This window comes from Leptodactylus fuscus, chromosome 4 (assembly GCF_031893055.1).
Source record: "Leptodactylus fuscus isolate aLepFus1 chromosome 4, aLepFus1.hap2, whole genome shotgun sequence".
Classification (NCBI taxonomy): domain Eukaryota; kingdom Metazoa; phylum Chordata; class Amphibia; order Anura; family Leptodactylidae; genus Leptodactylus; species Leptodactylus fuscus.
In genome coordinates this window covers 35,317,045-35,342,330 of record NC_134268.1, presented here as the reverse complement: position 1 = coordinate 35,342,330, position 25,286 = coordinate 35,317,045, and the positions used below count along the sequence as shown (strand labels likewise).

The 25,286-nt window shown below is 43.2% G+C and overlaps 1 protein-coding gene across 1 annotated transcript in view; it reads right to left on the bottom strand.

Annotated features, from left to right (window-relative positions):
• Nucleotides 1-25,286, bottom strand: part of RGS22 (regulator of G protein signaling 22) — a 69,889-nt gene that overhangs the window by 9,425 nt on the left and 35,178 nt on the right. Inside the window, exons 15-21 of the mRNA XM_075271954.1 lie at nt 20,956-21,150; nt 18,945-19,037; nt 10,822-10,985; nt 5,134-5,296; nt 4,592-4,750; nt 3,504-3,572; nt 1,306-1,467 (exon numbers count right to left, since the gene is read on the bottom strand). Coding sequence (XP_075128055.1) covers nt 1,306-1,467; nt 3,504-3,572; nt 4,592-4,750; nt 5,134-5,296; nt 10,822-10,985; nt 18,945-19,037; nt 20,956-21,150 — 1,005 coding nt within the window. The remainder of the gene's footprint in view (nt 1-1,305; nt 1,468-3,503; nt 3,573-4,591; nt 4,751-5,133; nt 5,297-10,821; nt 10,986-18,944; nt 19,038-20,955; nt 21,151-25,286) is intronic.

The window sequence follows — 25,286 nt, the reverse complement described above, 5'->3', positions numbered from 1 at the left end:
CAACACCCACACCTGTGTAAATGGAGCAATCACTGAAACGATGTTAGCTGATCCTTTTAAGGCAGGGCTGCAATGATATTGAAATGTGTTTTGGGGGATAAAGTTCATTTTCTAGGCAAATATTGACTTTGCAAGTAATTGCTGTTAAGCTGATCACTCTTTATAACATTCTGGAGTATATGCAAATTGCCATTAGAAAAACTGAAGCAGTAGACTTTGTAAAAATTAATATTTGTATCATTCTCAAAACTTTTGGCCATGACTGTATATAAATACCCTGGGCTAAGACTGGGGTCTCATGTGGCGGAAGTGCTGCGGCAAAAAACTCAGCGTTTTACAGGCCCTGCAAAGTGAATCTCATCCACACATTGCATACAAATACATGCGGTTGAAATGCTGCAATTTCAAAAACCGTCGCAGCATGTCAATTATACCTGCGGAGATGCGGTTTTCCTATAGGTATAACTGAAGCAGAAATTCTGCAGAGGACTTTTCTGTGAAAAGTGCTGCGGGAAAAACCGCAATGCATTTCCGTCTGGGTTTTTCTCACATTGCCTTTTTGCCGCAGCCCGCGATGTGTGCTCTTAGCCTAAAGCTCGTTATACACATTTGAATCAAAGGAGTCTTCGGGTGAATAAGGGCCTGTGCACACGGAGTTAACGCGAGCGCATTTTAGCATAATACACGTGTATAGAATACACGTGTAAAAATAGCACTCCCATTGACTTCAATGAAATTTTTTACACGTGTAAAAAAACACGTCAAAATACGCGTTGTGTTTTTTGGCGCGTTTTTTACACATTTAAAAATTTCATTGAAGTCAATGGGAGTGCTATTTTTACACGTGTATTCTATACACGTGTATTATGCTAAAATGCGCTCGCGTTAACTCCGTGTGCACGGTGTACAGAGCTGTCTGGTTCTGGCTCAGTACACGGTACTCTGAACATATGATCAATGGAGGTGTGGGGAGTCAGCTCTCACCAGTCAGACACTGAGGACCTATCCTAAAGATAGGACATCAACTTCAACTCTTGGACAACCCCCTTAAGATGCCCGATTCTTCTTTCCCAAATATAGGTGAATGAAAGATGGCCACACATGCAATACACATTACAAGATCGACCAATACCACAGAAATTGACAAGTTTGCCAACCTTAGTTTAATGTGTATGGCCACTTTTAGGCAAAGTAGCTTCATGTTGCCTTTCTTGGCGTCCACCACCTAGGGCCCATGCTGATCACCCCCCTCTAGATACTAAACCCCTGTGTTATGCTACGACAATGAAACAATTGGCCTCTTACCTTATATTTCTGCACCTCCTGCCAGAAGAGCAGTCCATTTTCAAAAAAATCTCCCTTTAAAGATATATATCGTTGAAATTGGCTTGCTGTGATTGGATTCAGTAATGCTTTGCGGAAAGCTATGATTTCTTTGGAGGAGGAAATCCATTTGCTGTCTAATTGCTAAAAAAAAATAGTAAGAAGTGAGTAATCCTCTATACACAGTCCTATTACAGGCTCTGGGTATTAGTATATCAGAAGAATAAACCATTTATTTTTAGTCTTATTTTGTATAAAACTGAAAAAAATATCCTTCATAATTTCTATGTTTTAGACATTGTTAAATATATGACACCCCTCTGCTTCTTATTCTGTTGGTTACAAACATTTGCTTTATACATCACTGTCTTCATTCATTTATCGCTTGTATAGTGCCGCAAGGCAAGCGTTCAGCCGCGCGTGCTGCCCATTACTATATGCAAATCTAGCTAATTGGGCCGCCCCTAATGCACTCACAGGCTGATTTGCATATTGATTAAAAAAAAATGGTTAGCTTTGCATGGCTTGATGGGATTGTGGCCACGTATTAAAGGTTCCCACACAGCACTATTTTTGCTTTTAGAGGTATTTTGGACCTGACAAACGTCCCTTAACCTGGTCTAGCTCCAACCGCTGTCCAATGTCAGTTGCCTGATAAGAGGGAGCAATAGACTGCGTGCTGCATGGGCTTATTGTGCAGCCAATTTCCCTCCACCCCAGCAGCTTGATATGGCTGATAAGAAAGAGCAGCGGACGTTTGCCAGTCCTACAGCCGGCCTAAAACAGCAACCGAAGGAAAGCAATGTTAACAAAAAAAAAAAAAAAACAAGCCCCCAATGAGCCGAGCATCTTATATTTGAAGCCTGCAGTAAGTTGCATGCCAGATAAGCGGCCGTATGAATTTAAAAAAATCCCCAAAACCGAGCGGGAAGCAGCCGATTGACCTAAGTCAATCCCACTGTACCGTTCATAACAGCACCGAAGGCTGCAGCGACATCTGCCGTGCACCCGATAGAAACATGTCGTCTGTATCAGTATTTATACCCCACTCGGGAGGGCTACTGTACCCTTAGGGAGAGATCAGGCTCAAGAGAATTGGAAGGTTCCTGGCCAAAAAACACCATCTGAAGGCCCCTGCCCAAATTCTCACTGCTATACAAAGCCCCAATTCATGGAGGAATGGAGGAGAGATGACACCTGCCATCAGCTCATTTGCATACATGGCTCCCATTGGCTGGCTGCTCACACTCTATGCATTCAATGGTCAGTGCAGCTGCAGCGCCTGCCAGTCATCTAGCGCCTCTTGCAGATGAGCACACCTCCTGTGGAAATGTAACTGCCCCAGGCAGGTCAGCCCTGCTCTCATCCATCCCAGTTCTTGTCTTTCATCCCAGCGTGATGATGACTTACTTCTTGGGGACGGAGACTGGCCAATTTGGTGCAAGCAGCAGCAGCAGCCCTGTGTCCCCTGACTTCTGCCTGCCACCAGTTCCCAGTCTGTATGGCAACGCAAAGAAATCTAGAACACCAATCCAGGCCCCCATCCACAACAGGACTGCACAGCAGATCCCCATAAGCGTAACCCACTGCCAGAACCTAGCAAAGTATAGGACTTAGCAGTCAGGTACAGCAGGCGCAAACGGCTGAGGACAGAAAGAGAAAGGCTGATAGCAGGGAGCAATAGATGTCTGACTGTCCTCCGCTCAGCGTCTCTCCAGCCTGACATGACTGAGAAAAGAGAAAGCAAAGTTAGGGAGGGTTCACACGGTGTAACGTGCTGCGTGATGTGGCACGTCTACGCCACAGGACCCTTTGCGGGCCATACACGCTCCCATTGATTTCAATGGGAGCGGGGATCGTATGCGCCGCGCTAGTGGCCGCAACATCACGGCCGCAAACTAGCGCGGCGCATACGATCCCCGCTCCCATTGAAATCAATGGGAGCGTGTACGGTCTGCAAAGGGTCCCGCGGCGTAGACGTGCCACATCACGCGGCACGTTACACCGTGTGAACCCTCCCTTAAAGTATGGCTTAGCAGGTAAAGGAGTCCTAAAATGGAAAACCAGGTGCTAAATTTGAGCCAAAATTATGGAGCAAAGTAAGAGAACCAAGAGGTGTCTAATAGGGACAAAATAAATACATTTTGTAGATGTACATAATGTGATAGAATAGAATATACCTTCCACACTCCCAATTTCTTCTTATTTGTCTGGAATATAACATCTTCTGCCACATCCTTCATCTGTGACTGGAGAGAAATAGACACATAAATCACAGAAATAGTTACATTGTATCTCTGCAATGTCCCAGAATCAGCAAAGAGAACCATTCTCCACTGTCTTCTTGTTATTCCCTACGTATATTACAATGACTAATGGACGTCCTGGTCACTGCGTCTTTAGTTGGAGAATTCTTGTAAAGAGCCTAAACCACAGTAGCAGATATTTTAACTGCTAAGGGAGCGTTCACACTACCGTCAGTGTCCGACAGCTAGTGTCCGCTGCTAATGTCCGTCCAAAATCTTGCGCGGACACTAGCTGTGTCCATGACATTTTGCATTAATTTAAATAGAGATCGGGTGCGTTCTGTTACAGTCCGTGCCTGTCCTTAAGTGTCCGTTCCCAAAGATGTCCGACTTTTCAAGCGGACAGAAAAACCTGACATCTTTAAATGCGGACAGTGAAGGAAGGGCACGGAGTGCAACAGAACGCACCCAATGCCCATTTAAATAAATGACAGGTGTCACGGACACAGCTAGTGTCCGCTCCTAATGTTCGTGCGAGATTTTGAGCGGACGCTAGGAGCGGACACTACCTGTCGGACACAGACGGTAGTGTGAACGCCCCCTAAGCTCTGCTACACTTAGTAACGAAGATAGCTCTTTTAACTCGCCTAGATCTACAATAAGGTTGTACAGATTGAGGCAATGGATCAATTACTAGCCAGTCAGCCTCCCCCTCCATAGACTTCTTTGTGTGAAACTGAATATGGAGACAAGTCCGAGAGTCTGAGTGAGTGAGGGAAGGGAAAGGAAAACAGCCTTATAAGTGGAGGAAACATATTTCTTTAATAAGATTACAAAGTGTCTTATATCCCCTTGTACTATTCATTTGTGACAAGTGGTTTTATAATTGGAGGTACACTTTAACTGTCACTACTTATTTTGGGGGTAAGAACCTTGATGAGTCTGCAAAAGACTACAGCACTTTTCCTATTTCATCTGAAAATCTGACTCCACAACGTAAAAGTACAACATGCAGCTCTTACTTTACGTTTCTTGCGTTCTCTAAATTCTTCGGTTGCTAGAAACATTGGTAGCCATTTCTTCTCAATCCTCATACGGACGTATTTCTGTATCTCGGTGATGACGGTGGAAGGCAGACGCTCATGTAGTAGCTTGCCCCATCCTCCCGCCAGCATCATGACCTGTACAATATTATTTAGAAGACATGGATTTCCAAATTTGTTGGTGAGGTAGCAGGATTTATACTCAGTCGACACAAGTGTCACATTATACCTAGAGCAAAGTAACATTGGTGCTTATGGAAGTGTATAGACTGTCATGACGTTTCCATCCTCTGATGAACTTAGAGGGAGTGTTTGGATTCTTAGCCCCCAAGAGTCATATGGATTGTCATAAGAGAATCCATGTCTCTGAAGACCAGTAGACCAAATACTTATTCTAATTCCTTGGCAGTAGGAAGAACAGTTCTGAAGAACAAGCTGCTATTCTAACAGATAATACTGTGCATACTAAGATAAGACAAAGAAACATCAGAATTGGTGTCTGTTTTTGGCTTTTGTCTCACCTGCTCCTGCTGATCTCTTGTAGCCGGACTGTTAGGCCCGAAGAAATATTTTTTATTTAGATATTTGTCCTTTACATCTTTTGACGTTTCTAGACGTTCTTCCTTTTTTCTGTGCGAACCCCTTCTGAGATGTTCAAGATCAACCCAGCACTTAAGATCTATGCTACAAAAGACAAAACGAAGTACTGTGAACAAACTTACCACAAACCGAGACATAGAAGCAGCGGTAACAACATGTATGCAATAAAAAGGACATGGCAGAAGTTGTACAAGTTAAAAAATCCAACTTCAGGAATTTGAATCTGAATTTTTCCGCATCACTAAATTCTGCAGTAGAATTAGTAAATTCTCTGCTAGTCAGGTAAAAAATGTTTGACTCCCATTCACTTCAATGGGAGTTATCAGAAAATATCCGTCTTAATACCAGTAAGATGCTGATCATCTACAGAAAAAAAAATCAGTTTCTGCCTTCTATTGAAAGGAATGGGGGAAAATTTCAGGTAGGATTTGGATCTGATGTATATTCAGATTTTCTGCATATAAATCCTGATCTTGTGCATGTGCCCTATGGGTATAACTAATGGCGCTATGGTGGCTTGCATTATTTGGGCACCACTATAAAAGATAAAATAACAAAAGATAAAATAACAAATAAATAATTTCAATTTTCACAATATATATTTTTATTACAGAGAAATAAATATATAAATAAATTAAAAAATAGCCATATGCGTTATTCATGCGTCCCTATCAACCCATAGTATAAAAATAAAACATTATTTATACCCCGCAGTGCCACTAAAACTTATTATTTTGGGCAAATAAGTGACTTTATATAAATATAAACTAAATTAAATTATATAATATAAATAAATTATATACAAACTAAAATAAAAATACAAAATTTTTAATATAAAATACAACATAAATACCCAATAAAAGCTTGCTATCACTATAACAGGCCGAACAAAGGTAACATATAATTAATGATGCCCAGTGCAGTCCATGAAAGTTAGAACAAAAAAAAAAAAAGATAACAAAAACAGTTTTTTTGCCATCCTGCTAAGAAAGAATTAATAAAATCTGATTAATAAGCAAAATGTTTCCCAAAATGCCAGAAAGTACAATTCATTGCAAATTCTCATATGTCAACATTAAGATGAAAAAGTTATAGCTCTTAGAATGTCATAAGGGAAAAAAAAACCAAAAACGTCCTTAAAGGGGTTGTCCAGGATAAAACGATCTTTCTTATCTAAACTACCCCCCGCCTACCTTCCAAATTACTTACTGTACCAAAAAGCTCTATTTACCTAGCTCAGAAATGGAACGTCACCAATACTAACCCATCTCATCATACTTACCTGTTTTCCTGTCCGGATCTTCTGGGCACAGGACGTCACTTGTTCTGGGTGGCCGGCACCTCGTTCTCTTGATGTCTGTCGGCGCCCACGCCTGCCCAGAACAACAAGTGAAGTCCTGTGCCAGAAGGTCCTGCCTGAAGACAGGTAAGTATCATGGGATGGGGAGGATTCAGTTAGTTAGGAAGGGGAGAGGTGGGCTAGCTAGGGAAACAGGGAGGGGTATGAGTGAGAAAGGGAGGGAGAGGGAAGGAGGGGGAGTGAGTGAATGACTGAGTAGTAGGGAGTCAGCTCTGAGTGAAGCACAAGGCGTCATGGTAGTTGTAGGAAAACAGAACAGGAAGTTACCTATATAAACAAATGCAGAAGATGCCAGAAGCTCACAGAGAATCTCAGAAATCACTCAAAACACGGCTAAAAGTATTTGGTTGCACTTATTATCCTAGTAATAGCACTAACCGACCTTTTTGAAAAAAAAATAATTTTTGCCTAGAAAACCCCTTTAACAGTTTAAGGACCTACCCTAAAGAGATGTCACCAATATCAGGTCAGTAGGCGTCTCATCCATAATCCCCATTGATCAGCTGTTCTCAGTAAATAATACATAGGGAATGGAGCAGGAAGCAAACAGCGCTGTTCTCTGTGTAGTGGCTGAACTAAGTCACTGCAGCTTAGGTCCCATTCCAAAACCTGGTCTGGCCGCTACACTGTCTGCTCCTGCCCCATTCTCTATATATCAGCTGCTGAACAGGTGGTAAATAGGGGCTATGGGTAACAGACACCCACCAATCTGATATTGGGCACTTATCCTTAGGACAGTCATCAATATTTTAAAACCTTTAAGGTAAAAGTGTTCAGTTCAGCAGCTGCCCCAATATACACTCATTCTTAGCATTTCAGCACACATAGTCAGCTTCTATGGTCCTAAAGGACGTGGTCAGCAGGGTGAAGACGTGTACTTCTGCCGGTATAACCTTAAATTATCCCCAGGAGAACCCAAAAAATTTGACGTCCAAGATCAGTGTTTGAATCCCATGATGTGTCTCATGTGTCTGTGCTTTGGTCTCAGGTACATCAGTAAGACAGTTTGCTTGGTTACTCAAGAAGTGTTGCAACCCGGCATCAGAGTGGTATATGCAGATCACATATCTAATGCTAAAAAATCCTATATAATGTAGCTGTTTCCAGCTCTGTCCTATGTGAGCTGCCTAGAGACCAGATTTGGCTCCAGGGTCGCTGCACAGACTTAATGCAGTGCACGGCTGCCAATTACACTCCTGGCACTGATTCTACTACATCGCTGTGTCTGCTAGGGGCAGATGTTTTTATTCTATATGACAATGATAAAATGGGTATTGGGGAATTTGCAGGATCATTATTAATTCTTATTGAGCAATATAATTGTATCTGATTCTAAGTCCCATTACATTTCAGCAATTCTAATTTATTGGGCATTTTCGTATGACAAGGTTCATGTCATAATACGCAATAAGAATGTGAGAATGATTTATGGGTCTCGGTAAACTGGCAAAACTGCAAGGAAAACAAATGCCTATAACAAAAGAAATACATTACTAATATGGAAACTAGGAATGGGACCTGAATGGATTAATATCCCGGTCTCTAGTGAAGGTATAATGTAAGGTCAATATACGCAAACAGATCATAATGTAGCACAGACTAGAGTAACTCATTATTAAATGGGCAATAACTTTTCAACAAGTTGAATAAATCAATAGTACAAGAGAATAGAAGAAACATTGTAATATATCTTATCAGAGAAAAATGCTTCTTTCTCCAATTCAGCTCTTTTCCTTCTCTCCTCTTCCTCCTAAACGGACATCCTAGTAAGAGTTCTCACAGTTCTCACTCAGATCTATCTCAAGAACATAAGACACTGACCTCTGTCTTGTAGCTGCAGTGAGCAAAGACTATATGTAGCTCTCTCCATTCACTTCTGTAGGACTTGGAATAGCTGAACATTGAGGGGGATCTGTAGGCAGCCTAAAATGTCCTTCACTTTACCCAACACACAATTGGCAATCACAAGATCATATACTGACCCAAGTTAGACAAGTCTGAAGGCATCAACTCGCATGTTGTCCCATAGGCAGGACATGGTGCATCAGGTGTCAGAGAGAGTGGGGTGCAGGTTGTTGCAGGCCACCTGTAGACACGTCTGCTGGTCCTATAAAACTGAAGCTGCTTACATAGCCTGCTTAGTATAATCTCTTAAGGTGTCTGTGCTGTAGTATCACAACTTTTGAGGGGTGCTCTTCAAAAAGTTTCAGCTTCCCCAATTTACACCCTAGCTAATACCAGAATGGGGATCTCATTCCCTTAAAGGGGTTGTTCCATCACAAGGATCCTATCTATACTGCTTGTTAATGTGGATGTAAGACTTTTCCTAAATACATTGCTTCAGCAAAACTGCTTTGTTTGTCCACTATATCACTTTATTCATTTCTCTGTTGACACAGCCCTGACTTATCTGGTCAAAAGTCAAGTGATGTATCTGCTGCTCTGAGGGGGGAGGGAGGAGGGGCTAAGTGCACGGGAGCGAGACTGGAGGGAGGGGGGAGTTTACATTTTTTTGGGGGGGAGGGGTTACCAATACAGACCCGGCATCCGCTGTAATAGAGAGGTGGATGCCAGGGAATGTAGACGCCGGCACAGGTGCCTGCAACATCGCTATGCTCCTGCCCTGCATGAAGCCAGCAGCGGCAGGAGCGATGCTGCTATTCTGGAGGGGAGGGGGGGCGGCTCCTGCCGCTGCTGGCTTCATACAGGGCAGGAGCGTAGCGATGTTGAAGGCACCTGTGCCGGCGTCTACACTCCCTGGCATTCGCCTCTCTATTACAGCGGATGCCGGGTCTGTATTGCATTGTGAAGGCTGTACGTCCGATGCCTAGCTGCATCGGGAGCGCACACGCAGGGCCAGTGGCATAGAAGCGACGACTTCTCGCCGCTGGCTTTGCATATGTAACCCCGCCCACCAATGACGCAACAAAGCCAGAAGAAAGAAGAATTTACAGCAGCGAAGACTGGCGAGTATGCGACATGGGAATACCCCTTTAAGCTATAAGGCTTGGTTCACATCTGCATTCGGGGATTCCGTTCCCCAGCACTTTTCTCTACACTTTTTTCTTGTGGAAACCACACAAACCCCATTATAGTCTATGGGGTCCATGGGTTTCCTAAGGTAACCGCTTTTTTTATGCAGTTTAGGTTTATGTTTGGGGGGTCCCCAAGTGGACCCCCCAAACGGAAACCAGAATGTAGATGTGAATCTATCCTACGACTGCTGCTAAGGGCATGCTGACTGAGTGTCTGCTGCTCCATTCAAAGTGTATGACAATGGGAAACATAGATGAACATGAATAGAAGAGCTCAGGTACCAGGGCCCAGATTCTAGTGCCAACTCTGCACCTGCTATAGTCAGTAGGGTGAGCATATTGACCCAAGAACACATGGACCCAATCTACACAAGTTCAGAAACTACTTTCCTGTCTGCACGATTCGGCGGGCTGCGTGCAGCAAGTACATGAACCCCATTATAGTCTATGGGGTCCATGTGCTTTCACTGGCACACCGCTTGCAGTTGCGTTCGGTATTCCATTCGGGAGGTCCTCATGCGGACTCCTCCGGACGGAATACCAACGCAGATGTGAACGAGGCCTCACATCCACACGTACCTTTTACATTAGATGTACATAGGAGTAAAGCAGCCTTCTACAATCATATACATACACAAATATCTTACACCACTTACCTTCATATGATAAGCAAGGCACCAATATATCCAAATCACTCACCCATAGAAAACAAAAGGGTAACCAGACTAACAATGTGTACTCTCTTTGGAATTAGGGGGATGTTTAGAGCCGAAGAACAATCTTGTTAAATTTTAGATTTAATATACACAAAAAGTACAGCGCTTTAACAATAAAAAGATGTAATAAAAATGAAAAATAATGTAAAATAAAAAGGAATATCGTACAGAACTGGGCGTATAAACACCAAAGGGAGGACAGATGGCACACACTAGACATGGCTCCAAAATATCTGACACTGAAATCATGACCCTTGTCACATTTATGAAGCCCTGACCCCCAAACTACTTCCTGCAACTTCCCACTAGTGATGTCATAATTTTCCTTTGTTGGATATCAGGACTTTGATGAATGATGATCGCAGATGACCCAGAGTTGCAATGTTGGCTACACTAGACACCAGAATAGCAAAAATTATTACTTGCATTTGTCAGAATGGGTAAATCTGTCAATCGGAGGCTTTTTTGTCACCTGCAAGTGGGTTCTTGACATTTTACCTTGCAAAATGATCTTCCAGAAAGGAGCGGAAGTGCTCTAGCTCCATCCTGTGCCGGAGCAATGTATCAAGGTTATAATTCCTGTACTCTTCCGGAACCAGCTCCCATAGATTGGGTTCTTTAGGTATGTCAGGAGGTGGAACAAAGATTTTGTTGACCTGATTCTGGAAAAGAAAGTTGAGAAATAATATATTGATCTGTATTGTACTAAAATATACAGAAAAAGGAAATTTATTTGTGGCTTGTGCCAGTTTTTTTGGTGTACAAAAAGTTGCAAATTTTAATCAGTTTTGCAACTTCCAATGAGAGAAAATGGCACAAATTTGAGAATTAATTAGGGTTGAGCGATCGTGTTCGGATTCCGATCGGCGATCGAGAAAATTTCGCGATCGGAATTCCGAACACGATCTTTTTAGGTGGGATCGAGATCGGTACTATTTACCACAATACTTTGCTTAGCCTTCACACTGAGTATACGCTCCGCTCATTCTGAGTGGAGTGTATACTCAGTGTGAAGGCTCCACTGCAGTTCCATAGGAATGAATGGAAGCAGCCGGCACACAGCCTTAATCCCTTGCGCGCCGGCTGCCTCCATTCTAATGGGAGACTAAACTAACATCTTTAGTAGCTACTTACCTGCAGAGATGGCTGCTCCGGTGCCCAGTGTTCTCCTTCTTCTTTGCCTTGCTGCCGCTCCACGCTGCTCTTCTTCACCTCGCTGCCGCCGCCTCCCAGGTTAGTGTTTAAGGAGGAAGGCAGGGCTTGTGGCTTAGGAGAGTGTGGGTGGGTACAGGGAGGGGAAACGTGACGTCTCCCCTCCCAGTACCCGCCCACACTCTCCTAATTTGGGAGGTGGGGGCAGCGAGGCAAGAAGAGCAGCGTGGAGCGGCAGCGAGGCGAAGAAGAACACCGGAGCAGCCATCTCTGCAGGTAAGTGGACACCAGGGGAACTAAGTGGCCAGAGGAGTAAAAAAAATCCTCTGGCTACTTAGTGATTCACTACACAGCGTGGATTCTAACAATTAAAGCGTTCAATTGTTAGATTCCATGCTGTACAGTATAGTGAATAGGATTGCTTTTAAAATCCGATCTCTGATTAATAAAAAAATCCCATTGACTTGCATTGGGAACTGGGATCGAGATCGGGTTCGAATGAAAAATGATCGGAAATCGGATTTTAAAATCGATCCTGAAAAGTCAAGATCGGCTCAACCCTAGCATTAATCTCTCTGCGCATAGCAGTCATACATTTCATTCTCTGCATTTAGGACAGCCTAGGGGTATGTGCCTCTTAATAAATTTGGTGCTGTTTACATCAAGGGACTTCTGTTTAGAAGAGTCATATAAAACATCAGTCCAAATAAAATGCTATTTTAAGTATATGTGCATTTATAGTAAAATTGAGTCCTCTAATTCAAAGTTATACTGTTTAGCTTGGTCAAATGCAGCTGTAAAGGAATGCCATTCCCTACCAGGGAAAACAAGGAACACATGTACCACCTTAGTTTGTATTTCCTGCCAGCGGGACCAACAGGATGAGCCATATTTCAGGGGACCCGACAACTAAGATTGATCTGCCTCTTTAGCCAAATTCATACATACTATATAGGCTGATACAGTTGCTATTGACCCTTGGTTGTGGGGCCATTCCATGCACTACTTCAAGGAGTCCCCTCTCCAACATAGGGATGGGCATTTGACCCAAGGGGCATGGCAAGGGTGTGGAGAGAGAAACAAACATCAGTGCCATATATCCTGTTTGCCAATTTCCAGCACCATTTCTTTAAAGAGGAAAAGCCCAATATCACGCATCATCTGATCACTGCTGTCACCCTGAGCATTTGGATGATTTGTTCATTCAAATCTGTTGAGCCATTCCATAGATATATGGCCTTTTACTGTTGATGCAGATTATAGAGTGTACTAGTCAAGTGGGGGGTTACATTGCATGACGTACAGCCCAGAGGGAAATTACAGTGTTACTGCCCACTTGACTAATACAGTCCTATGAAAAAGTTTGTGCCCCCCAATTAATCTTAATCATTTTTAGTTGTAAATATTTTGGTGTTTGCAGCAGCCATTTCAGTCTGATATATCTAATAACTGATGGACACAGTAATATTTCAGGACTGAAATGAGGTTTAATGTACTAACAGAAAATGTGCAATATGCATTAAACTAAAATTTGACCGGTGCAAAAGTATGGGCACCTCAACAGAAAAGTGACATTAATATTTAGTAGATCCTCCTTTTGCCTCTAGTCGCTTCCTGTAGCTTTCAATCAGTTCCTGGATCCTGGATGAAGGGATTTTGGACCATTCCTCTTTACAAAACAATTCAAGTTCAGTTAAGTTTGATGGTCGCCGAGCATGGACAGCCCGCTTCAAATCATCCCACAGATGTTCAATGATATTCAGGTCTGGGGACTGGGATGGCCATTCCAGAACATTGTAATTGTTCCTCTGCATGAATGCCTGAGTCGATTTGGAGCGGTGTTTTGGATCATTGTCTTGCTGAAATATCCATCCCCGGCGTAACTTCAACTTCGTCACTGATTCTTGAACATTATTCTCAAGAATCTGCTGATACTATCTGCTGATTCCCGGTGCCGGCATTGGCCACACAGCCCCAAAGCATGATGGAACCTCCAACAAATTTTACAGTGGGTAGCAAGTGTTTTTCTTGGAATGCAGTTTTTTTTTGGACGCCATGCATAACACCTTTTTGTATGACCAAACAACTCAATCTTTGTTTCATCAGTCCACAGGACCTTCTTCCAAAATGATGCTGTCTTGTCCAAATGTGCTTTTGCATACCTCAGGCGACTCTGTTTGTGGCGTGCTTGCAGAAACGGCTTCTTTCTCATCATTCTCTCATACAGCTTCTCCTTGTGCAAAGTGCGCTGTATTGTTGACCGATGCACAGTGACACCATCTGCAGCAAGATGATGCTGCAGCTCTTTGGAGGTGGTCTGTGGATTGTCCTTGACTGTTCTCACCATTCTGCTTCTCTGCCTTTCTGATATTTTTCTTGGCCTGCCACTTCTGGGCTTAACAAGAACTGTCCCTGTGGTCTTCCATTTCCTTACTATGTTCCTCACACTGGAAACTGACAGGTTAAATCTCTGAGACAACTTTTTGTATCCTTCCCCTGAACAACCATGTTGAACAATCTTTGTTTTCAGATCATTTGAGACCGGGCTGTCCATGCTCGGCGACCATCAAACTTAACTGAACTTGAATTGTTTTGTAAAGAGGAATGGTCCAAAATCCCTTCATCCAGGATCCAGGAACTGATTAAAAGCTACAGGAAGCGACTAGAGGCAAAAGGAGGATCTACTAAATATTAATGTCACTTTTCTGTTGAGGTGCCCATACTTTTGCACCGGTCAAATGTTGGTTTAATGCAAATTGCACATTTTTGTTTTCAGTTATTAGATATATCAAACTGAAATGGCTGCTGCAAACACCAAAATATTTAGAACTAAAAATGATTAAGATTAATAGGGGAGCACAAACTTTTTCATAGGACTGTATACCGTAATAGTATATCCTAATTTGCATCATGACAGGGCTTATATCTTTGGAATTGCTGAATGGATTGGGATTACAAAAAAAGTTCCAAAATTCTGAGGGTGACAGAGCCAATCAGATGATGTACAACATTGGGTTTTCAGAACTGGTGACAGCTCCTCTTCAACTCTCATCCACTTTGCTGCCTCTGTACACTGCAACAAGTTACCTGTTGCAGAATATCCAAGTACATCCCGTGCGGGTCTAGTCTTATGCTGCTATGTAGGATTACCAACTAGGACATAATCCATTTATACAACCTCTGCAAACAATAAAGGGTTGTCCAGTGAGTGGCCATCTGTTCAATAAAACTTGGTTATGAATAGCACAATCATATCAAAGCATATAATCCATCACTATGATTTATAGTATACGTGCTGTATTAACAGGAGGTCTGGCAGTTGACATTTTACTGCATACAAAAAGATACGGTTACAGATTGTATTATGTTCGCTGACATTTTTAATGCCTGTCTGGGTGTTTCTATGGAGGATTGAGCACTGTTCATACCAAATACATTCAGGACTAATGCTGCCATAAAGCGAGAAATGATGATAAATGAGATGTTTTATTCTGCTGACTAATCGCTCTACTTGGAATAACTAATCTGACTGTATAAGAAAGGATTATAGGGTTTGGATGATAAAAATGGTGACTGTGATTTTCAATGCAGAATTATGTTTGTCTGAAGTCATTCAACCCCCACATCTGCGCAAAGACTTTGGGAGGTTCTTTTAATCATGTTTGTTGGAAACTTTGCAAAGTCGACTTTTATCAAAGTGCAAAATTTTGTTTGTTCACAAATTTTTGCAGATGCTGAAACAACACAGACTGGACTGCACAGGAACATATTGTGTAGCAGTCTGGCCATGGACAGAGAGAACTTTTGCATATTTGTTATTAATCTGATATTTTGTTATAGCTGGAACAATCCCTAAAAAAAAAGATGTATGAAGGTATTTCTGGGGTCCAAGGCGATGTAATCTGCATAGCAGAGAATGATAGCCTTAGGCTAGTCGCATGGCACTGTGAGGCTGAGGCCCCATGTCGCGGAAATGCAGCTTTCTCTGTTGTAGTTTTTGCTGCTTTTTTTTTTAGCCAAAGTCAAGAGTGGATTGAAAAGAAATGGAAAATGTATAGGAAGTTCTCAGTGGCATAACTAGAAATGGCAGGCCCCGTGGCAAACTTTTGACATGGGCCCCCCCCCCACCCGACTGCCCCTTTTCCCTCAAGACCCTAACTTGAACACTATCATTATACTCCAGACCCCAGAGTATAATAATTGGCGACCCAGGGGTTGGATGCAAACATAAAAAACACAGTTACTTACCTCTCCTGGGCTCCGGCGCACTCCCTGCCACTGTCAGCCATCTTCAATGATGGAAGAGACGTCACTTGAGTCGGGGCTTGTATCGCGATGCATAAGGGGAGACAACCCTGGCCCACATGACATCTGTGACGTCACCAAGTAGGCATGAAGCTTTCCGGAGCCAGGAAAGGTAAGTAACAGTGTTTTTTATGTTTACTCACCTCTCCTAGGCCTCCAATCATTATATACAGGGGTAACGGCCTATTAAAAAAATTAAATAATCAGCAGCAGCTGCCGCTGGGCCCCTAATTGTCCCAGGCCCTGTGGCAGCTACTACACCTCGGTAGTTACACCCCTGGAAGTTTTTATACATTCTTCTTTTAAATCCACTCCTGACATTGGCTCAAAAAAAAAACACAGCAAAATCTGCAACAAAAAAGCTGCATTTCCGCAACATGGGGCCTCTCCTTGCAGAAGTTCTTTTAAAGCAGAATGTCACTATCACATAAAGTCAAAAGGAACACGGGACAATTTGTGTTCTCTCTTATGTATGCATCCATGGGGATGATTCACTAAGAACCTGCACCTCTTTCTTGATGTAAAAAAAGTCAAAATGGTGGTTTGCAACTTTTTAACACCGTCTGCAACTAGAAATGTTGCAAATGGCATTTTTACCTTGCCTTGCCCACTTTTATCAAAGTGGGGGGTGTACAGATGGAGTGTGTGAGGGGGCCATTGGCTGTGCCACATTTACACTTGCAGGGTAAATAACTATAGAAATTTACACTAGCTATGAGCTGACAGAGATTTTTGCCAAGGTGCACAACCCAGCAAAGGATGCAACTGATTCGTAACAAGGCTTGGTCTCATTATAAATCAGTCGAATCCTCCGCTGTCGCAGGGATCATGAAAATTGGTGAATAATATGCTGGCAGGAATGCCTCTGCATGAGCTTGGTATTTGTATGGAACCATATATATGGGGTCTTGTAATGAAATAATCGACATAGGAACTGTCACAACCAGGTTGGAATCACTGCAGATTATATTGCATTGTAGAAAATTTTGATACTTAGCCTAGCTTCACATGACCGAGTTTCCTCCTGTTGGATTTCCCGGCCTGAACAATGTACGAGGAGAGGGACTGCTAGCGACATACTGTCACATACTGTTATTTCTATAGAACAATACATCACTGTGACAATATGTTGCATATACAGGTATATTCCCGAGGAAATTGGGCAATTCCAAGTAAAGGAGAATAATCTGATAAATTTTGGCTCATTGGGAATTCAAGAGATTTTGGCTAATTGGGAACTGTATATACTCGAGTATAAGCCGACCCGAATATAAGCCGAGGCCCCTAATTTTACCATAAAAAACTGGGAAAACTTATTGACTCGAGTATAAGCCGAGGGGAGGAAATGCAGCAGCTACTGGAAAACTTAAAAAATTAAAATGGCCAGAGTTTTTGGGTTCAGTAGACGATGGGGAAGAGGATGGGGTGTTTTGGTTGTCTGTCTGCCCCTTCCCTGAGCTTGAGCACTGGGTTTTTTCCCCCACTTGGAATTCAGCCTGGTTGAATATAGGGTATCTGCAGTGCTCCTATTAACCCCTTCCCGACGGAATAGGAGCACTGCAGATAGCCTATACTTAGCCTGGCTGTAGTCAGGCTGAATTCCAAGTGTGGGGGGGGAAACCCAGTCTCAGGGAAGGTGCAGTTAGACACCTTTTTTTTTTCGTTTACCGTACAGGAAAAATATATTTATAGATTTGTAGAGCGGGGGTTTTCAGACACAGGGATACCTAACATGTATGTGTTTCACAGTATTCAAAGTATTAGTTTTATATGTGTTCTAGGGAAAGGGGAGTGATTTGAATTTTTAATACTTATTTTTTATTTATTTATTTATTTATTTATTTCATTTATTAAACCTCCTAGGGGTCTTGAACCCCGGGGCTCTGATCACTAATGCAATGCATTACAACGCTAATGAATTGCAATACATTGCAAAAAATTGTCATTTCTTTTGAAAAAAGAAAAGCACTGCAGGCCGGGGAACCTTTACAGAGGTGCTATGGGGAATCCCCGGCAGGAGCGCTGAGGGGAATCCCCGGCAGGAGCCCTGGGGGAATCCTTGGCAGGAGCGCTGGGGGGAATCCCCAGCAGGAGCGCTGGGGGGCGGACCTGAAGGAGGACCTCGGCCGGTTGGACCTGAAGTGGAACTGCAGTTCCCCTTCAGGTCCGGCGGCCGAGGTTCTCCTTCAGGTCCGCGCTCCTGCCTGCGGCAGGGTATCTCCCTCAGCGTGGTCGAGCCTATCCTTCAGGATCGCCCTTGAGAGAGCAGTCGCGCCCGCTCCCTCCACCCTCCAGGGGCATGGCGGCGTCTGACGCTTTCCCGCAGCTGTTCCCCTCAGTGCCTGACGACAGAGAGGAAGATCACCAGACCGGGACATCACCGGAGAGTATCTCCGTTGTAACACTTACAGCGGAGATGTCAGATCTTATGCCTGCAATCTCTGATTGCAGGCATTAGCTCCGGCATTATCGCTGTAAGAGTTACAGCGAAGGTGCCAGTTGGTATGGCGACCACTCTGGAGCAGAGCGGCGCCATAATAGTTACAGACCTGGCATCCAGACCCGGCATACAGATGCCAGGGCCCGCAGCATTGCCATGCTCCTGGCAGGAGTGTGGTGATGCTGTTCATTTCAAACTGCAGAAGTACTTACGGTACTTCTGCTAGCAGGCCAGGAACACAGATACACGCTGGGTACGGGTCTGATCTTACGTGGCAACGTCACCTGGCGTGTGATGGAGTGGGGGGGGGGGGCGGGGTCTACGTTCCGGGCCTGCTAGCAGAAGTACTGTAAGTACTTCTGCAGTTTGAAATGAACAGCATTGCCCCGCTCCTGGCAGGAGGTGACGATGCTGCGGCCCAGCACCCATCCTGGTGTCTGTATGCCGGGTCCGGATGCCGGGTTTGTAACTATAAATATTGCTGAATTACCGTAATGACTCAAGTATAAGCCAAGGCGGACTTTTTCAGCACAAAAACTGTGCTGAAAAACTCAGCTTATACTTGAGTATATGCGGTATTTGTGCAAAGTTCACATTCTGCCACAGAATTCTCAAATTTTGGAAATGTTACTAGTACTTTAACAAAAATTACATATTTTGCCTCGTACATGGGAAAATTTGGAGAACATTGCTGCAAACGAATGCGGTAAAGCTATTATCTTACCTCATCTTTCTTGGACGCCTTCTCCTGTTGCAAAGCCTGTAGCTTTCGATAGTTAGCTGACTCCAGCTGTCGTGATTCTTCAACCAGCTCTACCTAATAAAAAAAGAATAAAACAAAGTAAGGGAGAAACACTGCCGACCTCTCTGCCAGTGCGGGGGTTACATTGACAAGCGAATGTGAAGACCATCTGTCTGTTGTTGTGACAAAGAAATCCTGATGTGTTTATAATGATAAATCTGCCGTCGCTCCGCTAACAGCAGTTATTTTACTCTGAATATTGTGGGATGTGATGTGGAGCAGCTGACTGTAGCAAATAGTGATTCTGACTGTCATAAAGAGAGGAAAAGGTCTATATTCTATTATATGGCCCACCTATCCAGCAAAACCAGTAAGTTTCACCCCTCCAGTTGGCCTACTCTTGTGTTGCACCAGCTCTCTGGAATGCGCTACCTCAGACAATCAGATTAATTCACAACAAGAGTTTTCAGTATGTTCTAAAAACTCATCTTTTATAGGCTGACCCATCACATACCCTAAAGTGATTCCTCCCCGTTAACTCCATTTCCTTCTACATTATTCCTTGGAAGTCTATCCCCTGAATTAACACTACCTGCCACTTAACTTGCACCCTCTTGCACTTGGGCTGGTGATGGACTTCATGCATCTCCTATAAAAGATGGCCTGACTCTGGATTTCAAGGGTTAACGAGATCATGCGCATGGAAAATCTCACCTCCCTCCTGCGTGGCACGACTGAAGCCTACACTAAGACCTGGTTCTACTGGTTTGAGTTCCAAGGCTCTGGGGTATACCGGACGCTCTTGGGCTCTGTTCCTCCTCCATAGACATGTGTAGTGTACCTTGCTAGTGGTTGTTAGGGGTGGGTGCACTCTTGTTCCTACTGTTTTGTCAACTTAGGCCTTGTGGCCCCTCGGCTGGTTCGCTTTTCATCTGCTCCCTACCCTCATCTTCCCTTTTTCATCTCCTCCTTTCTTTTTTTCCTTATGCCATCTTTCTTTCCTCCTCCCTACACCCCTCCTTACTTTCCGCTCCCCCCCTTATACCTAATATGGCCGGACCTTCCTGGAATTTTCTGGTGGTCCATTGTAATTGTTGTACTGTTTTTACTGTTGTACGGTTCATACCCGTGTCTTTTTTTTTTAGTTTGCTATGTAGACCTTATTGTGTAAAATCTTGCAAAAAAACTTTTGAATTGGAAAAAAAAGATGGCCTGACCACTGTGACAAGCACTTTTACATTCAATATTATTTTATTATCCTTAGGTCCAATCATAATATGACTGCAGTTCCCTTACAATAGTAAGGCCAGATCATAATATGGCTGCAGTACCCTTGGTGTATTGAGGCCCAATTATAATATGGCTACAGTACCCTTGCAGTAGTGAAGCCCGATCATAATATGGCTACAGTATCCTTGCAGTAGTGAAGCCCGATCATAATATGACTGCAGTTCCCTTGCGGTAGCATTCAACCAGTCTTACATTACCATATTGCCCTGTGTTCAGTGTAGCCTGGTTATGTAGAACGGTGAGGGTCGGGCACTGAAGCTGTAACATGGACATTACAATTACTGTATGAGAGTAGTCATTGTGGTTCATATTGAGGATCAGACCACTACTCATCTATAGACTTCACACGGTACTGTACATTTTCCCTATATGTTGATATTTAAAGGGAGTCTGCCAGGAGAACCGAACATATCAACTATTTCAGATAGATAGGTTAGGGTCACCTGAATCCAATGGCGTGAATTGATACCTCAGTTGCTGAGATATCACCGTTTTTTACAATATGCAAATGATCTCTTTGGAGCAACAAGGGTGTTGTCATTGCTCCAAAGAGCTATTATGCATATTGACAAAAACGGAGATATCTCACAAGTAGAAAACACTGGTGACGTTAACCTATCTATCTGCAGGGTGATATGTTGGGTTCTGGTGACAGACTCCCTTTTAACCCCTGTCTAAAAAGCAAACAAATAACAATACATACCTTCACATAGACCTGTTTGTCTAACTCAGTCATCTGTATCCAGGCTGAGAGTAGAACCGTGAGGACATATTCTTCAGCCGAGTCGAATAAATCCTCAAAAGGTGGATCAAGTTTCTGGTAAATCTCTTTCCTTATGGTCTGCTCAACACCAATGTCCATGGAAGCAGAAGGAGCAAGGTAAGTGCCAAAAATGAGCTGGAGGAGAGAACCAAACTTAGGTCAATAAATCATTTTATGACTTTAATGTGGGATTTGAATTTCACTGAAAGAAAGAACTTGACAGCAGATAGATGCTTTATGTACCCGGCCTGTACATGGAGATTTGTGGAAAGTTCATTTTAGAACAGATGTGTGTAACCTGCGGTTCTGCAAGGACTGAGCGGTACAGGCTGGCTTGTTCTTCCACAGCAGGTTGAATGACAGGTTGTCTATGTCCATTTCAGAAATTGGCTAGCTCCGACATTAGACAGCTGCAGCATTATGAATGAGAAACACGCCATTCTTAACCCATTTATGCCTAGAGTTCTAGTATTGGAACTGAAAAATATAGAACCTCCGACATAAATGGGTTAACCCCTTCAAGACGTAGACTATTTGGGTATTTAAGGACACCATTTAATTTTTTCTTTTCATTGTCACACCACAAAAGCCATAACCTTTTTATTTTTTTAGCAATGTATACAAATAAGGACTTTTTTTTTTTTTTCAAGAACAATTGTATTTTTCAATGGCACCATTTTTGGAAACATAACATTTATTAACTCTCTTTGGCCAGGAGAGAAAAAAATGACTAAATTTTGTTATATGTGTTGTCTTTAGGGGGTGTTCAGACTACTGTTGGATGTCCGTTCTGATAGATGGGCGCCAATCATAAAAGACATTAACGGAAACTAACTCGTGTTAGGGTAAGTTCACACAGGGTTTGTGTGAACTTACCGGAGGCGGAGGCCGCCTCAGGTTCCAGTCCAAAATATGGGTAGCTGTGACTGGATGCCGGTGCAGGGCAATGGCATCCAGTCGCACACTACGCTCCGGATTAGGCCCAAATGAATGGTCCTAGTCCGGAGGGAGTGTCTTCAAGCAGATGTCTTGAGGTGAATCCGCCTGAAAGAATCAGCATCTCGCTTCTTTTTCCAGGAGCCGGAACAAACGGCTCCCGGAAAAAAAGAACTGACCGGCTCCCATTGATTTCAATGGGAGCGATCTTTTTGGTCAGGATTTTGAGGCAGATACAGCCTCAAAATCCTGACCAAAAAACTCTGCATGAACTTACCCTTAATGTCTCCAGTTTTTGTTACTGATCCATTTAAATCACTTAAGTCTCCGTCAGCATCCTGATAGAGGTGAACATGAAGACATTGCATCAATGATATTGCGCGGACAATGAGACAATGACAACTTGTGGTGATGGCACCTGAAGTGGGGTGCAAAGAAGTGGAATGTCCTTGCATCAGGGGATTGAAGGCAGGTATTTTGTTGGAGGAGGGGAGACGGGGTAGATAGGTCACATGGGTGCCTTAATATTAGGGGGTATAAATAATTAAAAGGGATCATATTAAAATATGGGGTTACTGGGAGAAGCAGTAGTAATACAAAGAAGTACTGTTAGCTGAAAAGGACTTTAGGGACGTGTCTTCTGCTGCCAGGGCTTCACTCTCTGCTCTAAATCATCGTCCCTAGCTGTCGCCCATCTCCCACTTTGTCACACTTTGTCTGAAGTTAGGGCCAGTTATCTGGACCACTCCAGACAAAGCCCCAGCAGGAGAAGAAACGTTCCTAAGGCCGGAGCCAGAAACGCCGCAGGAAAAATCGTGGCGATATACAGTAACAGCAAAGTGGATGCGATTCCTGCGAATCCCATACCCACTTTGCGGTAAAATCTGCAGCGTGAACACTGATGCGGTTTTGGAAATCGCAGCATATCAATTATATCTACAGAAATGCTGGCGACTTTCCCGTAGATATAATTGTAACAGAAAGTCTGCGGAGGAAAACTTGGCGAACTTCTGTTCAAAGCGCTGCGGGAAGAACCGTGATGCGGATCGTCTCGTGGGGCCGTAGCCTAAAGCCCGTTTCAGCTAATTTCCAATAGAATAAAACACCAATTTTCAAGAAAATGGAGCTGCAATGTGCAATAAGAAAGGCAGCAGCACCTTGTAGCAGCAGTCCTCCAGGGTACCGTCATTAGTTTGATACCGATTTTCCTGCTGACTCCCTTTAAAGGGGTTATCTCAGATCATAACTTTTAATGCAAGCAACAGGGGAGAACCTTTTTTACAGATCCCTCAATATGCTCAAATGTGCAAAGCGACCGTAAAATTGTATATTTTTCATGGCCATTTAGTTCCATGGTTGCGTGATTCCAGGCTTAGTTTAAGGTACATGGTGAATCGTGGTAAATTGCAGTATCAATATATTATAGTTAAAGAAAAATGAAGAATCAAGAATAACATTCTTCTGAAAGACCAAGTTAAAAAAAAAAAATTCAATAAAAGCAAAGAAACCAAATAACACATTTATAAAACATACGGGACATATTTGGCTCCATACAATTCAGTTAATCGTAAGATTTTTGCACTCGCCCCCTTGTAAGAATAAGGCTGACATGACGTTTTGTTTTTTTTTCTAAAAAGGTGATATTCTTACAACTATGAGGCAAGGACAAGAAGGGCTAAGGAGAGTACAAGATGTTGTGAGAAGTGCACCACAATGTTCTGCTTTATTTTGTAAGAGCAGACAAATGTCTTAGGCCTGGTTCACATCTGCATTCGGTATTCCGCTTGGGAAGTCTGCTTGGGTACCCCCACGAATGAAAACCTATACGCTTTAAAAAGCAGATACTTTCAGGAAACCCGAGGACCCCATAGACTATAATGGGATTCATGAAGTTACCACTCAATTTCGGCACAAAACATGTGGAGAGAAAAGTGCTGCTTGCAAGACTTTTCTCTCCGTATGTTTTGTGCAGAAACCGAGCAGAAACCACACAATTTCCCAGGTAACCGCTTTTTAATGCATATAGGTTTCCAATCCGAGGTCCTCAACCGAACTCCCTGAGCGGAAACCTGAATGCAGATGTGTATAAGGCCTTAGTCCTCCAGAACAGGAAATCCAGTTCATATATTGGTCAAATTTCCTGTTCCAAACCCTGTGCAGAGATCCGGACTCCAAACCTCGCAGTCATCTACAATGCTGGGAGTCCCTGCTCCCTTGCAGGATAACTGTCCCAAAAGTTAGGCTATGTGCATGGCAATAACTACATGCGCAGATTACTTACTAAATGGGAAAATACAGGGTAAAACTGCCAGGCCAAATAACATCAATGGGTGCAACAAAAGTTCAGACACATCACGAGTCAGATCAGACATGGAATATTGTGCAGCTGTACTAATACTGGGTAAATGTAAGCAGGGCTGTGGAGTCAGAGTCAGAAAAAAGTTAGCAACTGCGACTTCAGCTTCAAGGTAAAATGATCATTTTTATTTATAATACACAATTATAAATAATGTAAAATTCATTAAGCTAAGTTCATATCTGTGCCATTGGAGACTATGCCGCAGAGAACACTCCTCATTGGAAGATTTTTCTTCCAGTGTGAAAAAGGCAGCATCCAGTGGACCCCATTATAGTCTATGAGGTCTGCCAGTGTTTGCAGGTAACTGCTGTCCGGCGGTCCGGTTCTCAATGATTCGGGTCCCTGGGTGGACCCAAACAACAGAGAGTCCAGTGCAGATGTGAACCTAGCCTCAGGTGTATAGCTTATTAGGTGACTCCATCACAATGTCAGTATGAAATCAGTGGATGATTTCAGTTTTAAAACAATGGACACCCTTCACAGAGTCTGTTAGTTCCCGTACGTAATCGCAATTGTAGTGGTTTGCTTGTCTATTTTAATGGTCCTCCCTCGACCAGAACAAGGACAGCTCAACACAAGTAAGACGTTTGGCCTCCTGACTCCTCAGACCTGAAAGTAAGAATTTAGTCTCTACAGTCTGAAACTGTACCAGATTTATTGACTAGATTGACAAGTGGGTGTTACCAGTGTCTGACATTGTCCTATCAAGGCTGACAGTGCTTTGACAAGCAGAAAAGTAAGTCCAGTTGTTGAAACATTCTTAAAGGGATTTTACCATTAAAACCCTTTTTTTTTCTCGTTAACACGTAGGAGTAGCCTTAAGAAAGGCTATTGTTCTCCTACCTTTTGAAGTCGTCTCCAGCCCACTGTTTGGATAAAATCCCAGTTTTTGTCAGTATGCAAATGAGTTCTCTCGCAGCACAAGGGGCAGGCCTCAGCGCTCATACAGCACTGGGGGTCGTCCCCAATGCTGCGA